This window comes from Puma concolor, chromosome D3, assembly GCF_028749965.1.
Source record: "Puma concolor isolate L17-30 chromosome D3, mPumCon1.1.hap2, whole genome shotgun sequence".
In the NCBI taxonomy this organism is placed as follows: Eukaryota; Metazoa; Chordata; class Mammalia; order Carnivora; family Felidae; genus Puma; species Puma concolor.
The window spans coordinates 19,995,502-20,016,188 of NC_141678.1; the positions used below are offsets into that span (position 1 = coordinate 19,995,502).

The 20,687-nt window shown below is 49.2% G+C and overlaps 2 protein-coding genes, 2 long non-coding RNA genes and 1 pseudogene across 10 annotated transcripts in view; 2 read left to right on the plus strand and 3 right to left on the minus strand.

The window, feature by feature from the left end:
* Positions 1-20,687, plus strand: part of LOC147575369 (uncharacterized) — a 473,279-nt gene that overhangs the window by 17,575 nt on the left and 435,017 nt on the right. The window lies entirely within an intron of this gene.
* The window catches only part of LOC112870219 (immunoglobulin lambda-1 light chain-like), a 169,571-nt gene that overhangs the window by 10,049 nt on the left and 138,835 nt on the right, over positions 1-20,687 (minus strand). For 2 of the 4 annotated variants that reach the window (XM_086681997.1, XM_086681999.1), the window contains 2 exons: positions 5,525-5,564; positions 3,374-3,859 (listed from right to left, as the gene is read on the minus strand). The exons of the other annotated variants lie outside the window; for them this stretch is intronic. In XM_086681997.1, coding sequence (XP_086538123.1) covers positions 3,540-3,859; positions 5,525-5,564 — 360 coding nt within the window. In that variant the 3' untranslated portion in view covers positions 3,374-3,539. Of the gene's footprint in view, positions 1-3,373; positions 3,860-5,524; positions 5,565-20,687 lie in introns of those variants that run through there. 4 annotated transcript variants of the gene reach the window in all.
* LOC147575370 (uncharacterized) overlaps positions 1-20,687 on the plus strand; it is a 284,866-nt gene that overhangs the window by 7,608 nt on the left and 256,571 nt on the right. The window lies entirely within an intron of this gene.
* LOC147575371 (immunoglobulin lambda variable 5-52-like) overlaps positions 1-20,687 on the minus strand; it is a 447,861-nt pseudogene that overhangs the window by 5,156 nt on the left and 422,018 nt on the right. The gene's annotated exons all lie outside the window — the stretch shown is intronic.
* LOC112870222 (immunoglobulin lambda-1 light chain-like) overlaps positions 7,702-20,687 on the minus strand; it is a 31,551-nt gene continuing 18,565 nt past the window's right edge. The window contains exons 3-6 of one of the 3 annotated variants that reach the window (XM_086682004.1): positions 16,926-16,935; positions 16,335-16,349; positions 9,504-9,555; positions 7,702-8,156 (exon numbers count right to left, since the gene is read on the minus strand). In XM_086682004.1, the coding sequence (XP_086538130.1) occupies positions 7,837-8,156; positions 9,504-9,555; positions 16,335-16,349; positions 16,926-16,935 (397 nt within the window). In that variant the 3' untranslated portion in view covers positions 7,702-7,836. The remainder of the gene's footprint in view (positions 8,157-9,503; positions 9,556-16,334; positions 16,350-16,925; positions 16,936-20,687) is intronic. The other 2 variants (XM_086682002.1, XM_086682003.1) reach the window with 2 other exon arrangements.

The following is a 20,687-nucleotide window of genomic DNA, read 5'->3' on the forward strand; positions in this document are numbered from 1 at the left end:
ACCACTGCCTGGGAATCCCTGCCCCACCCCTTAGAACCCCACCTGCAGTTGTGATGGAAGAAGTGGGGGGCACTGCTCCATACTAGTGTCTGCTCAGTGGGGGCCAAAGCTCTTCCACCCCTAGCAGATAACAGGATCAATGTCCCCATTTTGCAGCCACAGGATCCTTGGAATCCTTTCTTCCAAAGGAAGTTGGAGTCTGATCTGCTGTTTCTACCTCTATATCCTGGGAATTGGAATGAGTTTGTGGAGGGCTTCTGTGTCACCCTGAGTAACAATCTGTGGAACTGAAGAGGAAATCCCTTCTCTGTATGTTCAAACAATGCTAATTCTTTGGTGAGACCAGGAGGTGATGGCAGAGAGTATACCTTTTCTCCCAAACCTTCCTCTGCAGGGAACATCAGGTGGGCCTGTGTGTATGGTCCACTGGAAACTTCCTATGCCCCCAATCATCATTTCAGAGTCCTCAGCCTTATATTCCCAGGGGATGTCCTAGTTTGGGACTGTGCCATGTGAGGTCTGTCCTTGTCCTGTGGGACATTCCAGGCTTTGTCCAGATGACCTTGGAAACAGCCCCAGCCAAACTATTCCCATGTTGGGGAGGGGCCTCTGTGTGACTGTTGCTCTGCTTTATTCAGGGGGCTTAAACGCTGCCTGCCATGAAATGGAACTGGTATCAGTGACCACTTTCAGGCCTGGGGTGGGTAGGCACAAGTGAAGTAGAATATGTTGTCCATCAGATAGCAGGAGCTATAGAGATCACCTGGGGTCACGTGAGTGTACCCAGGAGCCACCTGAAGGGCTCTGACTGGACTAAAGTCCATAGATACAACCTCATTACCATATGTATAGTGGACAACCCCATGCATTCCACCAGCCTATCTCCTCAATCCCAGCATGTACCAGGTCACCAAATAGAAATGAGTCAGCAGGGGAGGGTGAGGGAGCATGTCATCATCCTGTGAAGTAGGGAAGAGCAGGGAACAGTGCACATTTCTTCTTTTCCCTGCACATGAAAGGTACTCCCCACCTGGGTACGTGGCAGCCCTCCTAGGAGAAGGAAGACGAATGAAATATTGCCGTGATGCACCCTGTCCATCGGATGGACGGAGTCATTGAACATCAAAGCAGCTAATCCTACCTAAAAAGGTTCACTTGATGTGGGTCCTTTGATGCAAAGTAGCCAACTGTCCAGGGAGGTGATTCTGACGTCATACAAACTGGACCTCCTGAAGGATCTGATGCCAGAAGCTCTTTGCAGGATGAGGAAGCAGAGAGGATGGCTCAGATACAACTCTGGGAGGTTGTGGCTGCATCCCCACCATGGGAGAGTCCCAGCACCAGCCGCTCAGCCCCTTAGTCCTTTCCTTGCAAGGAAAAGTAGAGTGATGGGGGATTCTTACAGACCCAACAGTCCTGAAGACACCCGACCTCCACAATCACAGTGTCAAATGATTTTCAATACTCAGAAAGAGAAAAGGAAATACCCCCAAATAGCAATAACATCAACAATATAATTCCATGCATTCACTTGTGACAAGTTTGAGGTCTTCATTGATAAGTATTTTCATTGTTAAGGATTTACAGTTTCTACATGGGTTTGATCATGCTACTTTAGTTTCTGCTTAGGCCTTTATCTTCTGGTACACAGATGAAATCATTATTGAGAAAAAGGTATGATATCTGGAATTTGTTTGCAAATATTGCATAAGAGGGCAATTATTTTGTTGTGTCAGCATCATCAGGGAATTGATAGATTGGGACCTGGTTGATGAGAACATGGAGGTACTCTTATTCCTCTGTCTCCCTATTTTGGTGTTTTCATTTTTCCTTAATGCACACTTAGAAGAAACTTACAAGAAGAGATGATAGTGTGGGGCAGTATCAGAGGTGGGGTGATTTTGGCATTCTACAGCAGGGTTATGAGTTAGACTTGGGTGGCCTTCTCCCACCTGTGGTCCCAAGCACTCAGATCCATGACATGGGGCCAGCAGGTACTGTGGCATACTAGGACCCCCTAATCTCCCTTCTCCCTCTTCGGCTTCCCTAGGGCAGGAGTGGCTGGGATAAAACTCTAAGGGTTCCCTGTGCTCTCAGGATTCCTGGGCTTTGTAGGCTCTTCTCTGGTCTGATCTGGCTTCCTTGCAGGTCAGGTGAAAGCAACTCCTTGTCTCTGATGAGCTGGAGACATAGACAGGGGGCTTGTTGTGCCGGCATCTCTGTGAGAACGACCTTGCCTGCTTCACTGACCTGGGAGTGAGTGTGTCTCTGATACCAGGTTACAGATGCACTCAGGATTGAGCCACAGTGAGTGAAGGAGGCTCAGGCATAGGAGGCTCAGTGGACCCTGAATACCTGGGGATCCTGACTTTGCCATAGCCCTCAGGCCACACTCACTCTGCCTGACTTGGTCTGCACCAGCTGAACTATACTCCTGAATACGAATTGGCTCCCCTCTTTGGGATAATCGTGGCTGCCCATTATGTGCCCAGGATGGCCTCCTTTGTCATTTACTCAGTTCTCCATGTCCCCACCACTTGCAGGCTGATATCATCAACTTCATTTATAACCTAACCATAGAGTAACTCTCCTTGATCTCAGTTTAGATGATGAGACTCTTCATGACTGAGGTCCCAGCCCCCTGTTAGGGTCTCTTTGAGCCTGGCCTTGACTGAGGCCCAACAGAAAACATAGACTGTTGTCCTTGTGCCTCAGCCTGACCTCAAGTAGCAACACAACTGTCTTGAAGAGTGTTCCAGAGCTTCCTCAGTTGGTTAGGAGAATCAACTAGGTTCAGGAAGGGTTAGGCTACAAGATATGAAACTGTTTCCCTGTAGGACTTGTTAGTGTCTTTACTCACCTAACATGTATTGTGAAAGTTTGAGAAATGTACTTCTAAGGTGCGTTGTTCAGAGCTTTCCATGGCTCCCTGCTAAGGTGCCAACCATGGACCCCTCATTTGGTAGTTGCTCTCCCCTCTGGGTCACCCTGTATGGAACCAGGAAGTTCACCTCTGTTCCTAAAGACCACTGTTTCTGCTCAAGGACCTCGTTCCTCCTTATTGTTGCTTCTGCCCACTGCTGGCTCCTGGGACCCTCCTTGTTCCTCCCTGACACCCTACGGGGACCCCTGGTCCTTCTCACTCAGTTTTTCTCCCTTTCCAGGTGGCAAAGACTGCATCCTGGGGGGCTGGTATGGCAGGACTGTTTTCTACTCTGGGTCACACCCAGGGGGATAGAGAGTCAATGGAGTCCTTTTAGGGTTAGTTGGGTGGATGGCGGTTAGATAGAATCACGTGTCATAACTGTCCCTTCTCTTAATTACTAAGCCGTTAACTCAGACATAACCAGACAGAGAATTCACATCAGAAATGTTGAATGATAAACAATAAGTTCTTTATTGAGCACAAATAGAAACCGGGAGGGTGTGTGACCTTCCTGGTCTGAGCTGATCCAGGAGTTGGCTCTCAGGGGTACATGATGAACTGGGGAAGGGGTATCTGGGTGAGGAAGGCCTCCATCCCTGACAGTCTCGGGGACCTAAGAACACTCTGCGGGGACCACACTCTTCTCCACAGTGCTCCCCTCGTGCGTGACCTGGCAGGTGAATCTGCCGCGAGATTTCCACTGGTTTGGTGACAGGCTCAGGTAGCTGCTGGCCGCGTACTTGTTGTTGCTCTGTTTGGAGGGCTTGGTGGTTTCCACGCCCTGGGTGACGGGGGTGCCGTCTGCCTTCCAGGCTACTGTCAAGCCGCTGGGGTAGAAGTCACTGATGAGGCACACCAGGGTGGCCTTGTTGGCACTGAGCTCCTCATTGGAGGGCGGGAAGAGTGTGACCGAGGGGGCCGACTTGGGCTGACCTGTCGGAAGGGGGAGAGGCTGTAAGTCAGAGATCAGGTGTCCATGGCTGAAGTTCCTACCTCAGTCTTGATGTGAGGAACAGCTCTGTCATGTCCATGGCTTGGGCCTCATGTGGCCTCAGCTCCCTGATGTCAGGTCAGCTGTGGGTAGGGTTACTCACCTGTTGGAATGGATCTGACTGCCAGATTCTGTAGTGTCTGAGTCCTTCCATGGCCCCAGACACTCTCTGGATCTCATGTCCTCCTAATCCACACAGTCCTCCCCCTGGGAGTGGCTGGCACTGGCCCTGAGACCTGCATTCCCTTGTGAATCTGTCTGTTCTGGAAGTTTGTGTCACTGCCATATACCCCAAGTCCCCTACCCAGTTATACTATAGCTGGTCTTTCCTGTTTGCAGTGCTGTCTTACCCTTTGAAAAGTAGATTTCCTGCCCCCAGAACCCCTCACACCATCATTGCAGCTTTGCCCACCTCCCAACATGGACCCTGCCTAATGATGCTTGGTGGGTAAGAAATGGAAGTTTCTGGGGCACCTTCATGGCTCTGTTGGTTAAACGTTTGAGTTGGGCTCAGGCCATGATATCATGGTTTGTGAATTCAAGCCCTGCCTTGTGCTGTCAGCTGTGCTGATAGCTTAGAGTCTGGAGCCTGCTTGGGATTCTATGTCTTCCTCTCTCTCTGCCCTCCCCGGCTCACCGTCTGCCTCTCCCTGTCTCTCAAAAATGAATAAATTAAAAAAAAAATTAAAAAGTGGATTCCCTGGGGCTGGATTCCAAGGAGTCCTATAGATTGAGGGTTTGAAGGTAAGGTGAATTTTCGTTTCTGAGGCTAGGCTATGTCTGTTCTGAGGAGTCTCCCTGTATTGTAAATTTATTATAGGAGGTCTGACTGTCTTAGCATTTCTGAAAGCCTGGCAGTCACTGTCCCTGTCACCTGTCCCTATCAAGGAACTCCGGCCCCGTGTATCTGCTCAAGGCACTTTCCCTCCATGGTGGACAATGAAGGATGTACTCCTGCTGCTGAATGTCCCGACCTCAGGACACAGTCCTAAGACTTGTCCTGATATTGGTGTCCTGAATGTCTCTGTGGAAATGGAAGGTCCCAGCACTAACGGCCCCCTTCTCCTCTGAAATCCTCCCTTAATCCTTGACCCTCTTGTCCCACTTCCTCCTCCATGTCTCCCAAGTTCCCAGACAAGGCTCTCCTCACTACGCTTCAGGAAGTCCTCTTCCTGGGGCTCTCTGAGGTTGGAACCCAGTGCCTGAGCCATCCCCAGAATCCTTCTCTCATCCCACAGCCTCTCTGGCAGCCTGAACCACCCCACACCTCTGCCCAATTCTCCTTGGACTCTTGGAACCCAGAGGCCCTGAATGGGGAGTTGACCATCCCCGAGTCCAGAGGAGAAGATTCATGTGGGGAGAGATCTGGAGCCATAGTGAGGCATTAGTTCAGGTCTACATCAGGAAGGCTTCATGGGGATGGTCCCCTGTAGCCCTGACCTGATATCTGACAAGATGGGACCAGTGGAGGGGATGAGGGGCAGACAAAGGGGGCAAAACTTACAGACCCCATAGACCTTCAGACTAAGCTCAGCTCATAAGAGAAAGCACAATAGCCCGAAATTGTACAGTGGATCTGAAAGAGGAGGGAAAGGGGGAAGACTCACCGAGGACGGTCAGATGGGTCCCTCCACCGAAAATATGACACTGTGACATAGCCTTGAACACAAACCCTCTGTCAGTCCCTCCACCGCTGACCCAGGCCCACCTGCAGCTGCACAGGAGGCCCAAAGCCCAGCCTCCTTGTCACGGCTGCTGGTCAGGCAGATGGGTGGGTGATGGGGGTGACCCCTGGGGACCTGGAATTTCAGTTCCATGGAGGGTTCAGATTCCATCCATCCTCAGTCATGGGGAGGAGTTGAGAGACCTCCTCTAGATATGGCATCAGAATTTCCAGCCAATGCCATCCTTAGGAAGGTGCTGTGTTCTTTCCTCAGTCTGTGTCAGGATGTCATTGTAGAAAGGGTGAGCAGGCTGTTTCAGCACAGAGGTGATGGAGCTGAGAGCCCTTTGCAGACTTTGGACTTGTGGGGAGGGTCCTGGATATGCCACCACATCCTCAGAACAGGAAACCGTGGAGGTTTGGGGTGAGGAATGCAAAGTGTTGAGAGGAGAATCATGTTTCTCCCCAATACTTAGATCCTTCTATAGGGTCCTGAGCTCCCGAATCTCTGCCTTTGGCTGGTTCTTCTGAAAGGTAGTGTGGTCACTGTTTAGTCCCTCTCCTGAGCCCCATGAGAGCAGCTGTAATGCTTTAGGGGTTTGTGGGCTGAATGGAAGTTGGATAGATCTGGTGGGTCCATCGTGCTTGGGGAGGCAGGCACTGGGTCCAACAATTTCACCCTGAGCTGATGTGTTGGAGTCTGTGCTGGTCTCTTGAACTGACTGAGAATCACACATTACCCACATAGAGGAGTATCACTAGCACAGGGTGACCCCACCACACAGGACACATACTGTATCCCTGCACCGGACCATCACTCTGTGATGTCTCTGACACCCAGGGCCTGGGTCTGCATCTTGGCCTGGAGATGTCACCTGCAGAGCTCACATAGGGTACACACAGGTCTGGCATTCTTTCTGTGACACACATGCACGCTAAGCCAGGACTCCTGCTGTCTTCTGTGATTTGCTCTTGCTTCATCTCTTAACTCCCTCCCACTAGCCCATGAGGTTGCTTTTCTCACTGCAGCTTTGACCAGAATCTCTGGAGCCTTCTATTGTTACTGGCTGGCATTGGTATCTTCGGCAGGGACTGAGTTTTCTTTGTTCACATCCCATCCTGGACTCCGTGCAACACCTCCTCACCCAGCTTGTCATGAGCCTTCCATAGAGATGCCCACCATGGCAGTTTTATAAATGAACCAATGGCTCTGTGATCATTATGTGTGTGCATGTATGTTTCTGTTCATTGGTACCTGTGTGTATGCTTGTGTGTGTTATGGCTCAGATCCCACACTGAGGTCCTAAGTAGAAGAGCCAGTTGAGAAATCTGTCAGCAGACCATTGCCAGAATCTGAGCCTTGATTTATAACATAGAGGTCCCAGGCATGTCACCTAAGCACAAGTGATGGTCTCATGGGTTGGCCTGGCCTTAGAGAGAACCTAGAGAGCATAGCTGGAGTCTATCTCTCAGAGACCTTGGATGCCAGAGGGAACCAAGAGACACTGTTGTGTGGAGGTGCCAGCAGTGGCAGTGTGGGTGTGAGTGACCAGTGTACAGGCAGAGGGTCCTGTAGTAAGTATGACAGGGAGTCTGTGGAAGGGAGAACAGGTCATTTTTCCTGGGGAGTTAGGAACAGGAGTTCTCATAAGGAAGAGAGGAAGCTCTAGGCTGGTATGATGGGGAATGTCCACATGGGGTAGGAAACCAGGGAAAACATGGTGTTGAGTGGGGGTCTATAAGGAGAGAACAGTGGACATCATAAGAGGGGGTAGTTGTAGACAATGTGGCACAGGTACAGGGTGAAGCTCAGGAATTATCTTAGAAGTCATGGAGACCCACGATCAGTGAGAGCAGGTATGACTGGCAGTGGACATGGTTCATGCAAGTAGGAAAGTATACAGACATTGTGGAGGATGGGTTTTCTTGTTTTTGCTGTTTGTATCTCCTGTTGAAGAATATTCTCTCACAATCTTGACTGATACTAAGACTACCTTTCAAAAAACATGAGGACATCTTCTATGGGCTCCTTTCTCATGAAGCCAAAAGAATGATGTTTCCGCCTAAAGTTGGTTGAGTTCAGGACACAAAATGTTAAACCCAAATGACCAGAGAACACAATTTCTGATTGAATAAAGGACATTTTATTGAGCATTGATTGAAGGGAGAAGGGCTGGGATGATCCTGGTGCAAGGGGAATCCTTCCTGTAGGTCCAATGGCTGCACACCCCCTGGGGTAGGTGGGGGTCCCTTGACCTAAGAGCACTCTGCAGGGACCACATTTTTCTCCACGGTGCTCCCCTCATGTGTGACCTGGCAGGTGAATTTGCTGCGAGATTTCCACTGGTTCGGTGACAGGCTCAGGTAGCTGCTGGCCGCGTACTTGTTGTTGCTCTGTTTGGAGGGCTTGGTGGTTTCCACGCCCTGGGTGACGGGGGTGCCATCTGCCTTCCAGGCCACCGTCAAGCCGCTGGGGTAGAAGTCACTGATGAGGCACACCAGGGTGGCCTTGTTGGCGCTGAGCTCCTCACTGGAGGGTGGGAAGAGTGTGACCGAGGGGGCCGACTTGGGCTGACCTGTGGGGTGGGGGAGGGAAAAGAGGTCAGAGGTTCAGCATCCACCATGGGGTCACTTGACCTTAGTCTTCATGTGGGAATAGGTTCTTGAACATCCAATCAGGCCCCTAGTACACAGTCTGTGTCCACGGGTCCATGTCAAAGGTGGGGGTAGGTTAAGGTGTTCCTCAAAAATCTCCTCACCTGTGCTGGGAGTCTTTGAGTTGAATTTCTGTCACCACCCATCCTGAGACTCTCCTGGCACCTGTCCTCCCACAGAGACATTGAACTCTCACTGTCCTGCCCCTGCCTCCTGTGACATACTGACAGTGACTGTCTGGCCTCTATGTTTGTCCCTCTATGGTCAGGATTATGATGTGAGCTCTCTGACCTCCATTGAATCATCCTGTATACCATTCTGATCTGACACTTCTGTGCTGGGGAAGTGAAAGTCTTTGTCCTAAGAGATCTGTTTTTACCCAGATGTGTCTCTCCTGGGCTGTCCCTGATTGGGTAGGATCCTTGCTGATAATAGAGTGTGTGCCTGTGTCTCTTGTGTCTCTCTCATTCCATTGTCTTCTGCAGCCTTGCCCTCCATGTCCTGCAAATCAGTCATATCACTAGAGCCTTCATTCCATAGATTCCGCCTCTCTTTGGGGTGTGAAGTATTTCCTGCAAGGACTCAAGTGTTCATCCAGTTCTCACATCCTTTCATTCCATGACCCTTTCCCTGGCACCTTCTCTTCTCCCCACTGTCCTCCCTCTTGCTGGTTTCCTTGAGTTTTCAGGACACCTCAGGGTTCTGCCTTGCAACCCCATGAGGCCTGGGGGTGGGGTTAGCTGCTCCACTGGTACACCACTGACCACCCCAGATCCTGAGTCGCACAGTTCCAGGGCCCTGTTTTAAACGTCTGGCCCATGTGTCCCCAGCCTTGGCCCTGAGGGTGCTGTGTCCCTGCAAATTCTCCACATGGTCACCCCCTCAATGCTCCCTGTTCTTTCTTCCATTTTCTATGGGGACTGTTAGTAACTCCCAGATATAAAAAAGGTCCAACACAAGACCAGACAGGAGAGGACAGACAGAGCACATGGGGGTCCCAGGATGACCCCGGCAGACAGATTTTAGATTTTAGGTCATTCCACCATTCCCTGTGCCTCAGGTAGGAGGTGCGGGGTTATGATGAACAAAGAAGCAAGCACGACAGTCAGTACAGGGAAGGGAGGAGAGCAGGGTCCTAGGGGCTGAGGTGCCGGGTGAAAGAGTAACCGAGACTTATATATAAGATACACAGAGAAAAAAAAAACAAACAGTCAAAAAATGCCCAGATGTCTGGAAGAGCAGGGGAGCAGGGAGAAGATGAGACTCACCTAGGACGCTCAGATGGGTACCTCCGCCGAACACCCAACACTGTGATACAGGCTCATACAAAAACCCCGTCCATGGGAGGCCCTGCCCCAACCCCAGCCCCCCACGTGCAGCTGTGATGGAGGAAGTGAGGGTACTGCTTCAGGCTGGTGTCTGCTCAACAGAGGAGCCACATGTCCCACACCCATATCAGAGAATAGCACCAATGTCCCCATGTGTACAGCAATAGGATCCTTGGAATCAATTCTTCCAATGGAAGTTGGTATCTGATTTGCTGTTTCTACCACTATCTCTTGGATATTGGAGTGAGTTTGTGGAAGGCTTTTGTGTCATTGTGAGTTATTTTCCATGAAAATGAACAGGACATCTCTTTTCTGTATGTTCAAACATTGTAATACCCTGGGGAGATGTGAGGTGAGGGTGGAGGGAGTACCCTCCCTCCCAAAGGATCCTTTGCAGGGAGAAAGAGTTGGACTCTGTATGGACATTGGCAACTAACTATGTCCCGAGACATAACTTCAGAGGGCTCTGTCTTATTATCCCAGGGGATGTGCTAGTTTGGGACTGTTGTAAGTGATGTGTGGCCTGGTCCTATAAGACATGCCAGCCTGTGTCCAGGTGACCTTGGGAGCAGCTCCAGCCAAGCCCCAATCTGGGCTCATGTTGGGGAGGGTCTGGTATGTGACTGCTGCTATGCTTCTCTTAAAGAGACTTAACTGCCACCTCCCACGAAATGAAACTGGCATCAGTGATGAATTTCAGGCCTGGGCAGGTGTGCACAAGATGAAATAGAATATGTTTTCCCTCAGAAAGCTGGAGCTGTTGAGATCTCCTGGGGTCATGTGAGTGTACCCAGGAGCCACCTGAATAGACTCCCAGTGGACGAATGTCCATATGGGCAGACATGAAGCCATCATGCAGTGTGGACAACACTGGTACATTCCCAAAATCTGATCCATTGAATCCCAGCATGTACCAGGTCGCCAAATAAAAATGAATCAGCAGGGGAGGGTGGAAGGAGCAGGTCATCATCCTGTGACGTGGGGAAGAGCAGGGAACAGTGCACATTTCTTCTTTTCCCTGCACATGAAAGGCACTCCCCACATGGGTACGTGGCAGCCCTCCCAGGAGAAGGAGGACAGAAATGAAATACTGCTGTGATACACCCTTTCCATCTGATGGACGGAGTCTTTGAACATCAATGCAGCTAATCCTATCTAAAAAGGTTCACTTGATGTGGGTCCTTTGATGCAAAGTCGCCAACTGTCCAGGGAGGTGATTCTGACGTCATACAAACTGGACCTCCTGAAGGATCTGATGCCAGAAGCTCTTTGCAGGATGAGGAAGCAGAGAGGATGGCTCAGATACAACTCTGGGAGGTTGTGGCTGCATCCCCACCATGGGAGAGTCCCAGCACCAGCCACTCAGCCCCTTAGTCCTTTCCTTGCAAGGAAAAGTAGAGTGATGGGGGATTCTTACAGACCCAACAGTCCTGAAGACACCCGACCTCCACAATCACAGTGTCAAATGATTTTCAATACTCAGAAAGAGAAAAGGAAATACCCCCAAATAGCAATAACATCAACAATATAATTCCATGCATTCACTTGTGACAAGTTTGAGGTCTTCATTGATAAGTATTTTCATTGTTAAGGATTTACAGTTTCTACATGGGTTTGATCATGCTACTTTAGTTTCTGCTTAGGCCTTTATCTTCTGGTACACAGATGAAATCATTATTGAGAAAAAGGTATGATATCTGGAATTTGTTTGCAAATATTGCATAAGAGAGCAATTATTTTGTTGTTGTGTCAGCATCATCAGGGAATTGATAGATTGGGACCTGGTTGATGGGAACAAGGAGGTACTCTTATTCCTCTGTCTCCCTATTTTGGTGTTTTCATTTTTCCTTAATGCACACTTAGAAGAAACTTACAAGAAGAGATGATTAGTGTGGGGCAGTATCAGAGATGGGTAATTTTGGCATTCTACAGAAGGGTCATGGACATGAGTTAGACATGGATGGCCTTCTCCCACATGTGGTCTCACAGATCACAGAAGCCATAAAGAAAAAATTAAACTTATCTGACACATAAAAATTAAAAACAGCTTTATGGTGAAAGACCCCATCAACAAAAGGCATAAAACACACCAGGGAACAATATTTACAACTATGGACTTAACAATGAGTTAATATCCCAAATATATGAAGGGTTTCTATAGATCCCTAAGAAAATACAACCAACTGAATGGAGAAACAGGCAAAATTACAACTGGTAAATAAATTCACAGTAGAAATAAAATCAGACAATAAAAAAACGAAAGGAAAACAAGTTTTACCAATGATCAAATAACCAATTAAACAACAAACATAGGCTCACTTATATTCATTGGATGAGCAAAAAAAAAAAAAGATCAACAATATCACATTATTGTCAAGGATGTAGAGGAAAGGGCACTATCATTCACTGCAGTGAATATAAGCTGGAACCTTTCAGAAGGACATTTGGGCATTGCCTAGGAACATTCCCCAAACACATTCTCTCTGATCGAGCAATTCCACTTTGAGCCATTTATCCATAGTAGATACTTAAGTGCACTTTATACAAGCACACATAACACGTGCGCACATATGTGAGGATTTCCATTGCGGCATCACTTGTGATTTATAAATGGAAACAACCTAAATGTCCATTAATAAGGGGATAATTAAATACAATCTGGTTCGTCCAAACTCTGAGGTTTTACAAAGCCATTACAAGAACATGGGAGATCTATCCAAATTGAGATAGAAAATATCAGTAACACATTGTTTAAAAAGCTTATTCCAGGGTATGGTTTCATTAAAAAAAAAAAATCCCAATACCAACTAGGTGTTTGTGTGTGTGTGTGTGTGTGTGTGTGTGTGTGTGTGTGTGTGTGTGTGTTCAGGGACATATACACATAGGAGAAGCGTTGGAAATGTACTGACCAACCTGACAGTGGCTGTCTCTGGAGAATGGGTTTTAGGGTAAGATGTGTGGGGATGGTAAGCAGAAACATTGGATTTTTTCTTTATATACTTCTGTGGTTAATCATTTTTATTTTTATTTTTATTTTTTTTTACAACAAGTACACATTACTCTTGTATTAAAAATTATTTTAGGGGCACTTGAGTGGCTCAGTTGGTTGGGCATCCAACTTTGGCTCAGGTCATGATCTTGTGGTTTGTGAGTTCGAGCCCCACGTCAGGCTCTGTGCTGACTCAGAGTCTGGAGCCTGCTTCAGATTCTGTGTCTCCCTCTCTCTCTGCCCCTTTCCCACTTGCACTCTGTCTGTCTGTCTCTCTCAAAAAGAAATGAACTTAAACGAATTATTTTAGGGGCACCTGGGTAGCTCAGTTGGTTGACTGACTTTGGCTCAGGTCATGATCTCCCGGTTCAAAAGTTTGAGCCCCACATCAGGCTCGCTGCTGTCAGTCTGTCAGTGCAGAGCCTGCTTCAGATCCTCTGTCCCCCTCGGTCTGCCCCTCCCAAAAAAATAAATTAAAAAAATTATTTTAGAAGCTTGTGCTCTCCCAAAAAAATAAATTTAAAAAAATATTTTAGAAGATAAAAACCAAATATATCTTCCTGTGAACATTTTCAAAAGTATAGAAAATTAGAAAGCAAAGTTTTAAATTAGGGGAAGTCCCATCAGCCAGAGATACACCATTGACATTTTTCTATTATTTCGGGCAGGCTTTTGAAAATGTACACATACTTTAAAAACCCACACATAGTTTTGAGGGTTTGAAGATTCCTTATGATTGATGTTCTATACTGTATTTGACCACACCCTTTCTGCTGGATATTTAGATTATTTCCAGTTTTCTCCCACCATTAGTAATGTTGAGCTAGTCATTCTTGTTTATAAACCTTTTGTTATATCTTGGATTATTTTCACCTCTCCCCCACCATGAATTCATAGAAGTGGAATTGCACAATTTAAATAAATATACTTAAAAAATGACTTGCTGCATATTGTTAAAATGGTTGTACATTTTGGACTTCTATAGACAGTCCATGAGAGTGCCCATTCCTCCCGGTCAACCTCTGGTACAGTCACTTTAAATTCACTTGCTAGGGGCACCTGGGTGGCGCAGTCGGTTAAGCGTCCGACTTCAGCCAGGTCACGATCTCGCGGTCCGTGAGTTCGAGCCCCGCGTCGGGCTCTGGGCTGATGGCTCAGAGCCTGGAGCCTGTTTCCGATTCTGTGTCTCCCTCTCTCTCTGCCCCTCCCCCGTTCATGCTCTGTCTCTCTCTGTCCCAAAAATAAATAAACGTTGAAAAAAAAAATTAAAAAAAAATAAATAAATAAATAAAAAAAAATAAAAATAAATTCACTTGCTAATTTCATAGGTGGTCTTGGTACCTGATCCTTCCTCCCCATCCCCAAGATGCAGGCTTTGGCCGTTGTTTCTCCTGGGTCCTTAATCTGGCCTCACATCAATCTCCTATCTGGAGCCGTTTTTCCAAACATGAATCCGACTGTGACCGTCTGCTACCTAAATCCCTCAACAACTCTTCTGGACTCCAAGATCAAGGGCGCAGCACATTAAGACACTGCACGCAGCACAGAGTGCCCTGTTGTGCCTGCACAACCTCTCTCTCTCCTCAGCCCAGGCCGCTCTGGGTGCCTGGAGTGGTCACATCATGTGTCAGTGACTCTTCACCTGTCAGACCAATTTGATTGTCCCCACACCTGGACATGACCCCCTTGGTTCAGGCCCACCCTCTCTGGGTCCCCAGGCCTGACCCCTGTGAATATTTATGAATAAGTTGCAGAGTGGACATCCTTGGTGGAGACTCAGACAAGCCCTTGCTCCCCTCTCTAATTGCCTGGTAGAGCACCCCTTCAGAATGTTGCACCATTTTGTTTCAACATAGGACATGCTGATGAGGTCACAGGGTTCAGTCCTCTGGCTTCTTACAGTGCTGGGACTGTGCCTATGTGCTGTGTGACCTTGGGAAGGTCACCTTACCTCTTTGGACCTCTATCTTCCTCTGCAAGATGAGGATAACAGCAGGATCTGACTTGTGGGGCTACAGAGGGCATTTCTGCCCCTAAAACGATTAGTGCCTGCTGGGCACATCCTGCTCCTGCCTGCCTCTTTCTGCCCTACCCAGAGGACAAGGGTGAGGCAGGTGCGGCACTAGTCCAAAATTTAAGGGATGCCCAAAACTCCGTTATCAAGACACACGATATTTTAATACAGTATTACAAAAAATCAATGCAAAAAAAATTCGCGCAAGACAGATGTCAGCACTTTAAATACAGCCGGTGTCTACCCAGGCCCCTTCTCTCTGGCCCATTCTTCCTTCTCCCCCCTCTTCCCCTCACTGCTGCTCTCCTCTTCGGATGTCCACTCCTGGCTCCCACCTTAGGGAATTCCACATCCTCCCCTGCCGTGATCTTTTGGCTCCTTACCTTAGGCTCCTTCCCTCTGGGGCTCTGCTCAATGATGCTGCGTTGGCCCATGGCCAGGTGTAGCAGCAGTAGGGGACAGAGCTGCCTGGGGCCAGGGCTCTGTCCCCCAGGAGCCTCACAGCACACTTGGCCTGTCTCAGGCCTCATCTGCCCTCAAGGTGGAAGCTCGGCTTGAACTTCCAAGAGAGGGGCTGGCAGGTGCCTCAGGTCCCTCTTGTTGGCAGCAGCGGCCCCAGTGTGCCTGGCCCACATAGTCTTGTCCTCTGCCTGGGCCTTCTCTGGTCCCTGCACTCAGTGCCCAGTCCTCTCCAGGGCCCATGGCTGTTACCCCTGGAGATCTCCCTCAGAGTGACATCTGCCAGCTGCCCGGCTGTGGTCGATCCTGGGCTCCACCCCCTCCCACTGAAGCCAGCCCACAGTTCCTGCCCCTGGGGCCCTGGGTGGGGCATACCTGACCTGCCTTATTTCTGTATTCCTAAGGGTGACCCAGGTCTGTGGAGCATCTTCCTGGGACTTGAAAAGACCACAGTAAGCAGTTGAGTGCCCAGTGAATCAGGAATCACCAAGGCCTGAGTTCCTTGGGGTGGGACTGGGGCTAGGGCTTCTCTTCTGACCAGTCCCCCAGGCTGGGTCCCTGCACACTACACTTCCTTGGCAAGGTTGGTCAAGCCTGTCTGGTTTCCCTCTGGTCATCTCAGCTTCTCAGCCAGGCAAGGGCCCTGCAGGGAGCGATTCTATATCCCTCACTCAAGGAATAATGTCAGGCTCATGAATGTTGAAACCTAGCCTTAGGTCACCTCTGAGCCTCAGTTTCTTCATCTGTAAAATGGACACAGTTCCTCTGTAGCAGGGCAGTCATGAAGATGAATGAGATCATGTGAATGCTAAGCCCCAGTATGTAGCAGGTGTTGAACAAATGTCCATTCCCTTTCCACCATCCTCGGACTTTGGGCTTTAGAATAACTGTTGGCATGTCCTGGGGGACGTTTCCCTGTATTACAAGTGAGAAAACTAAGGTCCAGAGAAGATGAACGCTGGGGCCAAGGGTGTTCTGGGAGTGGGCTGCAGGGTGATCTAGAATCTAGGAGTGAGCTCCTCCCCTGCATTGCAGCCCTTTGTCCACCTGGAAGGCTCAGGCTTTGGTTCCAAGGGAGGTGAGGTTTGGGTTCTGTTGGGCAGAGGTGCAGGAGGCATGGACTGCACAGGTGCTTTGGGCTGGGGGCCATTGGAAAGCCCAGGAATATAATATGTAATGCAATGAGGCTGAGGCAGACAGCGGGGCCGGCTGCTGGCTGAGCCGAGATCATTTCACCTATTTGAGGATGAGGAAATTGATGTTCAAGCAGATTCTATACAGAGGGCTGGCCCTTGCACGGCTCCAGGACATGCTTTGTTGATGTCTGTGCATCAGCTCTCTGGGCCTGGTGAAGTCTCACTGCTCGGTGAAGAGAGAATTGAAAGCAGCAGGTTGTAGGATCCCGCCTGTCACCCAGCGCCTCTCTTGCTTTCCAGTTGACTTTTCTGCCGCAAGGTCTTTTAATACACCTGCTCAAATCTGGGTTGCAGCCCCTCAGGGCTTCTAGTTTCTGTTTCAGCAGCCCTAAATGAGGCCTCCCAGGCCTGCCAAAGTGACTTTCCTGGGAGGTGCCTTTAAGAGTTGTGTGTCCCATGTTTTGAGTCAGGCACTCCTTAACTTTCCTGCTACATTTGGCAGGAGATCATCCTATCCATGGGATGAGGCCCACGCCTGCCTCTGACCTTGGGTTCCTGGTACCATGGGGGCTGGAGTGGCATGTGCCCTAGGAGTCCAGACCGAAGCTGTTCCCTCCTGGCACCCCTGTGTGGGTGTGACACTCACCTACTACCTAGGGCCCAGAAGCTGTGGTTCTCTGGGGGACAGCCCCAGGTCTTGGGAAGAAGGGGCTCTCCCTAAAGGCAGCATCCCCAGCTGTGCCTCTTTTCCCCCACCCCTGCACCTGCCACAGCCTCTGGGCCGCCACTGCCACAAACCACATCCTCTTGTGGTGGCTGCAGTCAGAAATCTGGGTCTGGTTGTTTCCTGGGGACACTTGAGGGATGGGCTGGGTCTTCCCAGATGGTGCAGCTGCAGCTCTGACCCACCCAGGCCTGCCCCTCACCTCCTTCCTGGATTGAGATACACCAAGGGCTGGATTCAGGCTGGGCCAGAGGAGTCCAGGTCCATCTGTCCCCCTTGGTAGACCCCCTGCTGAGGGTCCCTGGCTCCTCTGTGCCCTGCCCCAGCCCTTCTCCCATGGAGTGTCAGGGTGTGCCTTTGTCCAATCACTTCTGTCCTGCTTCCCATGTCAGAGGGTGCCCCTGTCTCCTGCTGACCAGTCTCCTGCCCACTCTGTACTCCACAAGCCCCAGAGACTGCCTAAATCCAGGTCTCTCCAGCACCTTGCTCCACCACCCCCCCCATCCCCAAACTCAAGCCAGCTGGGCCTTCTCATCTCACAGTTGTACATGGGGTGTGTGTGTGTGTGTGTGTGTGTGTGTGTGTGTGTGTGTGTATATAACAAAGTATCTGTCTGGGGATGTGACAGAGGTTCTGGAATCTCTCAGAGTTCTTGGAGTCAGGGTCTGGCTCTGCAGCTTCTGAGCCCCACTCTGAGGGATCCCCAGGATCCCTGGAGACCCCTACTCCTTTGTTGATCTTGGGGGTGCAGTCCCACCCCACACTCCAGCTTTCCTCCAGCAAATGGAAAGAGAATTCTACTGCTTCTGTAGATGTCACAGACTCATGACCCTGGTGGGGACCTTCTAGTTCCTTCGACTGATAAACTGAGGCACAGAGAGGGAGAGTTTCTTTCCTAAGACACACAGCGACTTGGTGTAAAGACTGTGTCTTGGGACTTACCAGTACCAGCCAGAGACCTGAGAGGACCAGGCTTTTTTTTTTGCACATCAGGTGGAGCCAGCCTGGAACTGAAGGATGGAGCTTGGGAACTTTTCAGTGCTTTAACGCCCAACTCTCCCAATACAGCCGCCTGGAGTGCAGTCCCGAGGGGACAGTCCAATAGGGGGCAGCAGAGACCAGCAGTAGAGGGAGGCTAAACCTCAGAAAGGGCTGGAACTCAAGAAGGGGCTGGCCAGACAGAGGCCCGGGAAAGGCTCCAGTGGTGGTGGCAGGCGGGAGGATGCAGAGGCCGGACTCTAGTCCAACATCTTCCCTGACACCCACCTAACCCTTGCAACCACGGCCTGGGGTGAGGCGAGTAAAGCGAGTCACTCCAGTGTGGAGTGGGGGGGCGGATACTGAACTTACAGTTTTGATGTTATATTTATTACGGGATTTTTCTGCATTACGATGTGAAAAAAGATTGCATTAAATATTATTTTGATGACGAGTTTTGGGGTCCTCCCTTAAATTTTACATGTAACGACAGTGGCTTACTCTGCTCATACTAGTGCCGGCTGTGTTTGATACTCCAGGGAACATTTTTTGGGGGGCGGTGTGTGGAGGAAGTCGGGGGGCGGGGTTCTGGAGTGGGCGTGGCCAGAGCCCTGTGGTTCCAGCCTCACCTGACCAGGTGGGTTGATGTTTGCATAGCGGAGCCCAGTTTTCCAGGCCCTTTCCAAAGTCTTGGATTTATACCCGGGAGGGGTACACTCCCTTCATGAGGACCTGCGTGGCAGGTGGTGGCTTTGTAGCAGTCACAGCTCCTTCAGCTCTTCCACCGGGAACAGCCTCCTGGCAGGTCCTCGCGGGACAAAGCACATTCTTAGAGAGGGTGGTGCAGCCTCCTTTATTACGTTCATACAAAGCGCTCCATCCTGATGACTACCAATACTAACGTAATTTACATTCAATTCTTACTTCATTATTCCTAAAAGCCCACACACCCTCACATTTGTTTATAACTACACGTGTCATATACCATAGTAGCTACTGCACTGTGTGTGCTAGTTCCATAATGGTGAATAGCCTAATGACTTACCTTGTTTTAAAAAAGTTGTTATAGGGGCGCCTGGGTGGCGCAGTCGGTTAAGCGTCCGACTTCAGCCAGGTCACGATCTCGCGGTCCGTGAGTTCGAGCCCCGCGTCGGGCTCTGGGCTGATGGCTCAGAGCCTGGAGCCTGTTTCCGATTCTGTGTCTCCCTCTCTCTCTGCCCCTCCCCCGTTCATGCTCTGTCTCTCTCTGTCCCAAAAATAAATAAACATTGAAAAAAAAATTAAAAAAAAAAAAAGAAAAAAGTTGTTATAAAATAGATAATCACATAAAATCGACCTCACTTTATTGTTTGACCATTTCTCCAGACACATCCTTTGCTTTTCAGTGATTTTACAATATTCCCCGAAATACCCATCCAGATGTTTACTTGTGTTGACAACTAGAGCCAGTTTCTAACAGAAGTACGTCTGAATAGTACCTTGGACAGTGAGGACTGGCTTTGCCAATTAGGTTAAACAGTGGGACTCTTCCCTAGATTGAATGATTCAAATCGGCAGTCCCAAGTTTTGGGGGAAAAAATATAGTTTAAAACACATGAGAAGAGGAAATAATGTTTTTCAAAAAAATTTGTAAAGATGCAAAGATGCACGATGATTACAGATATTTTACTTTTCCCCAATCTTTTATTTTTTTAAATTATTGTTAATATTTATTTATTTTTGAGAGAGAGAGCATGAGCTGGGGAGGGGCAGAGAGAGAGAGGGGGACAGAAGTTCCGAAGCGGACTCCACACTGACAGCAGAGAGCTCGATGCAGCTCGAACTCACAAACGATGAGAACATGACCTGAGCTGAGGTCGGCTGCTGAACTGAGCTACCCAGGCACCCCCAATTTATTCCCAATCTTTTAAATTACATGACACACAAGGGATCTCTTAGTAAGTTCTGTTCAAGTTTCTTGTTGCATATCCCAGAAGCTGGGAAAGTGGATGACAGATGGCTAGGTGACACCTCTGTGCAGGTGGTCCCCTCTCCCCTAGAAGCTGATACTGGGATGGAGCCAGACTGCAGGAGGTTTACAGGGAGAGTGATTGGGACCAACCCCTGTGCAAGGGTTGGGTGGGAAGCAGGATAGGCAGGATGGGCAGAGGGAGGAATCAGCTATAGGGGAGCTTTGCTGTTGAGATGGCCTTTCCCAGTTTCCCCAGGTGGGCTGAGAGGCTGGGCCTTCAGGCCCTCACGTTGATCAGCCTTTAGAGGCCAGCTGCCCAGGGCAGGACCATGGCTCAGCTCCAGGTGGCTCTCTTCATCAAGGTTGCTGACAGATGAGGGCAGGGCTGTTTGCAGGTGCCTTTCCCAGCAGATGCGGCAATAAGCCCTTCATTCTATTCCGATGGTGCATCAAACTGTCTACTGGTTCAAATCCTCTTGAAGTCAGGTGGTTTCCAACTCTTTGCTTTCAAAAAAAAATTAAAAGAATATGAAATAGAGCTGCCAGCTGATAGATCATTGAAAACAATAATTTTTGACAATCAACCACTAATGATTTTTGGCACATAACTAGGAAGGAGCTCAGATCTGTGAGTGAAATTGTATTACAAAACTTCTGTTTATGAGACCAAAGTTTCTTTGAGCTTCATACAAAAATGAAAGCCAGGGGATGCCTGGGTGGTTCAGTCAGTCAAGCTTCTAATTCTTTTTTTTTAAATTTTTAAAAAATGTTTACTTATTTTTGAGAGAGGGAGAGACAGAGCATGAGCAGGGGAGGGGCAGAGAGAAAGGGAGACACAGATCTGAAGCAGGCTCCAGGCTCTGAGCTGTCAGC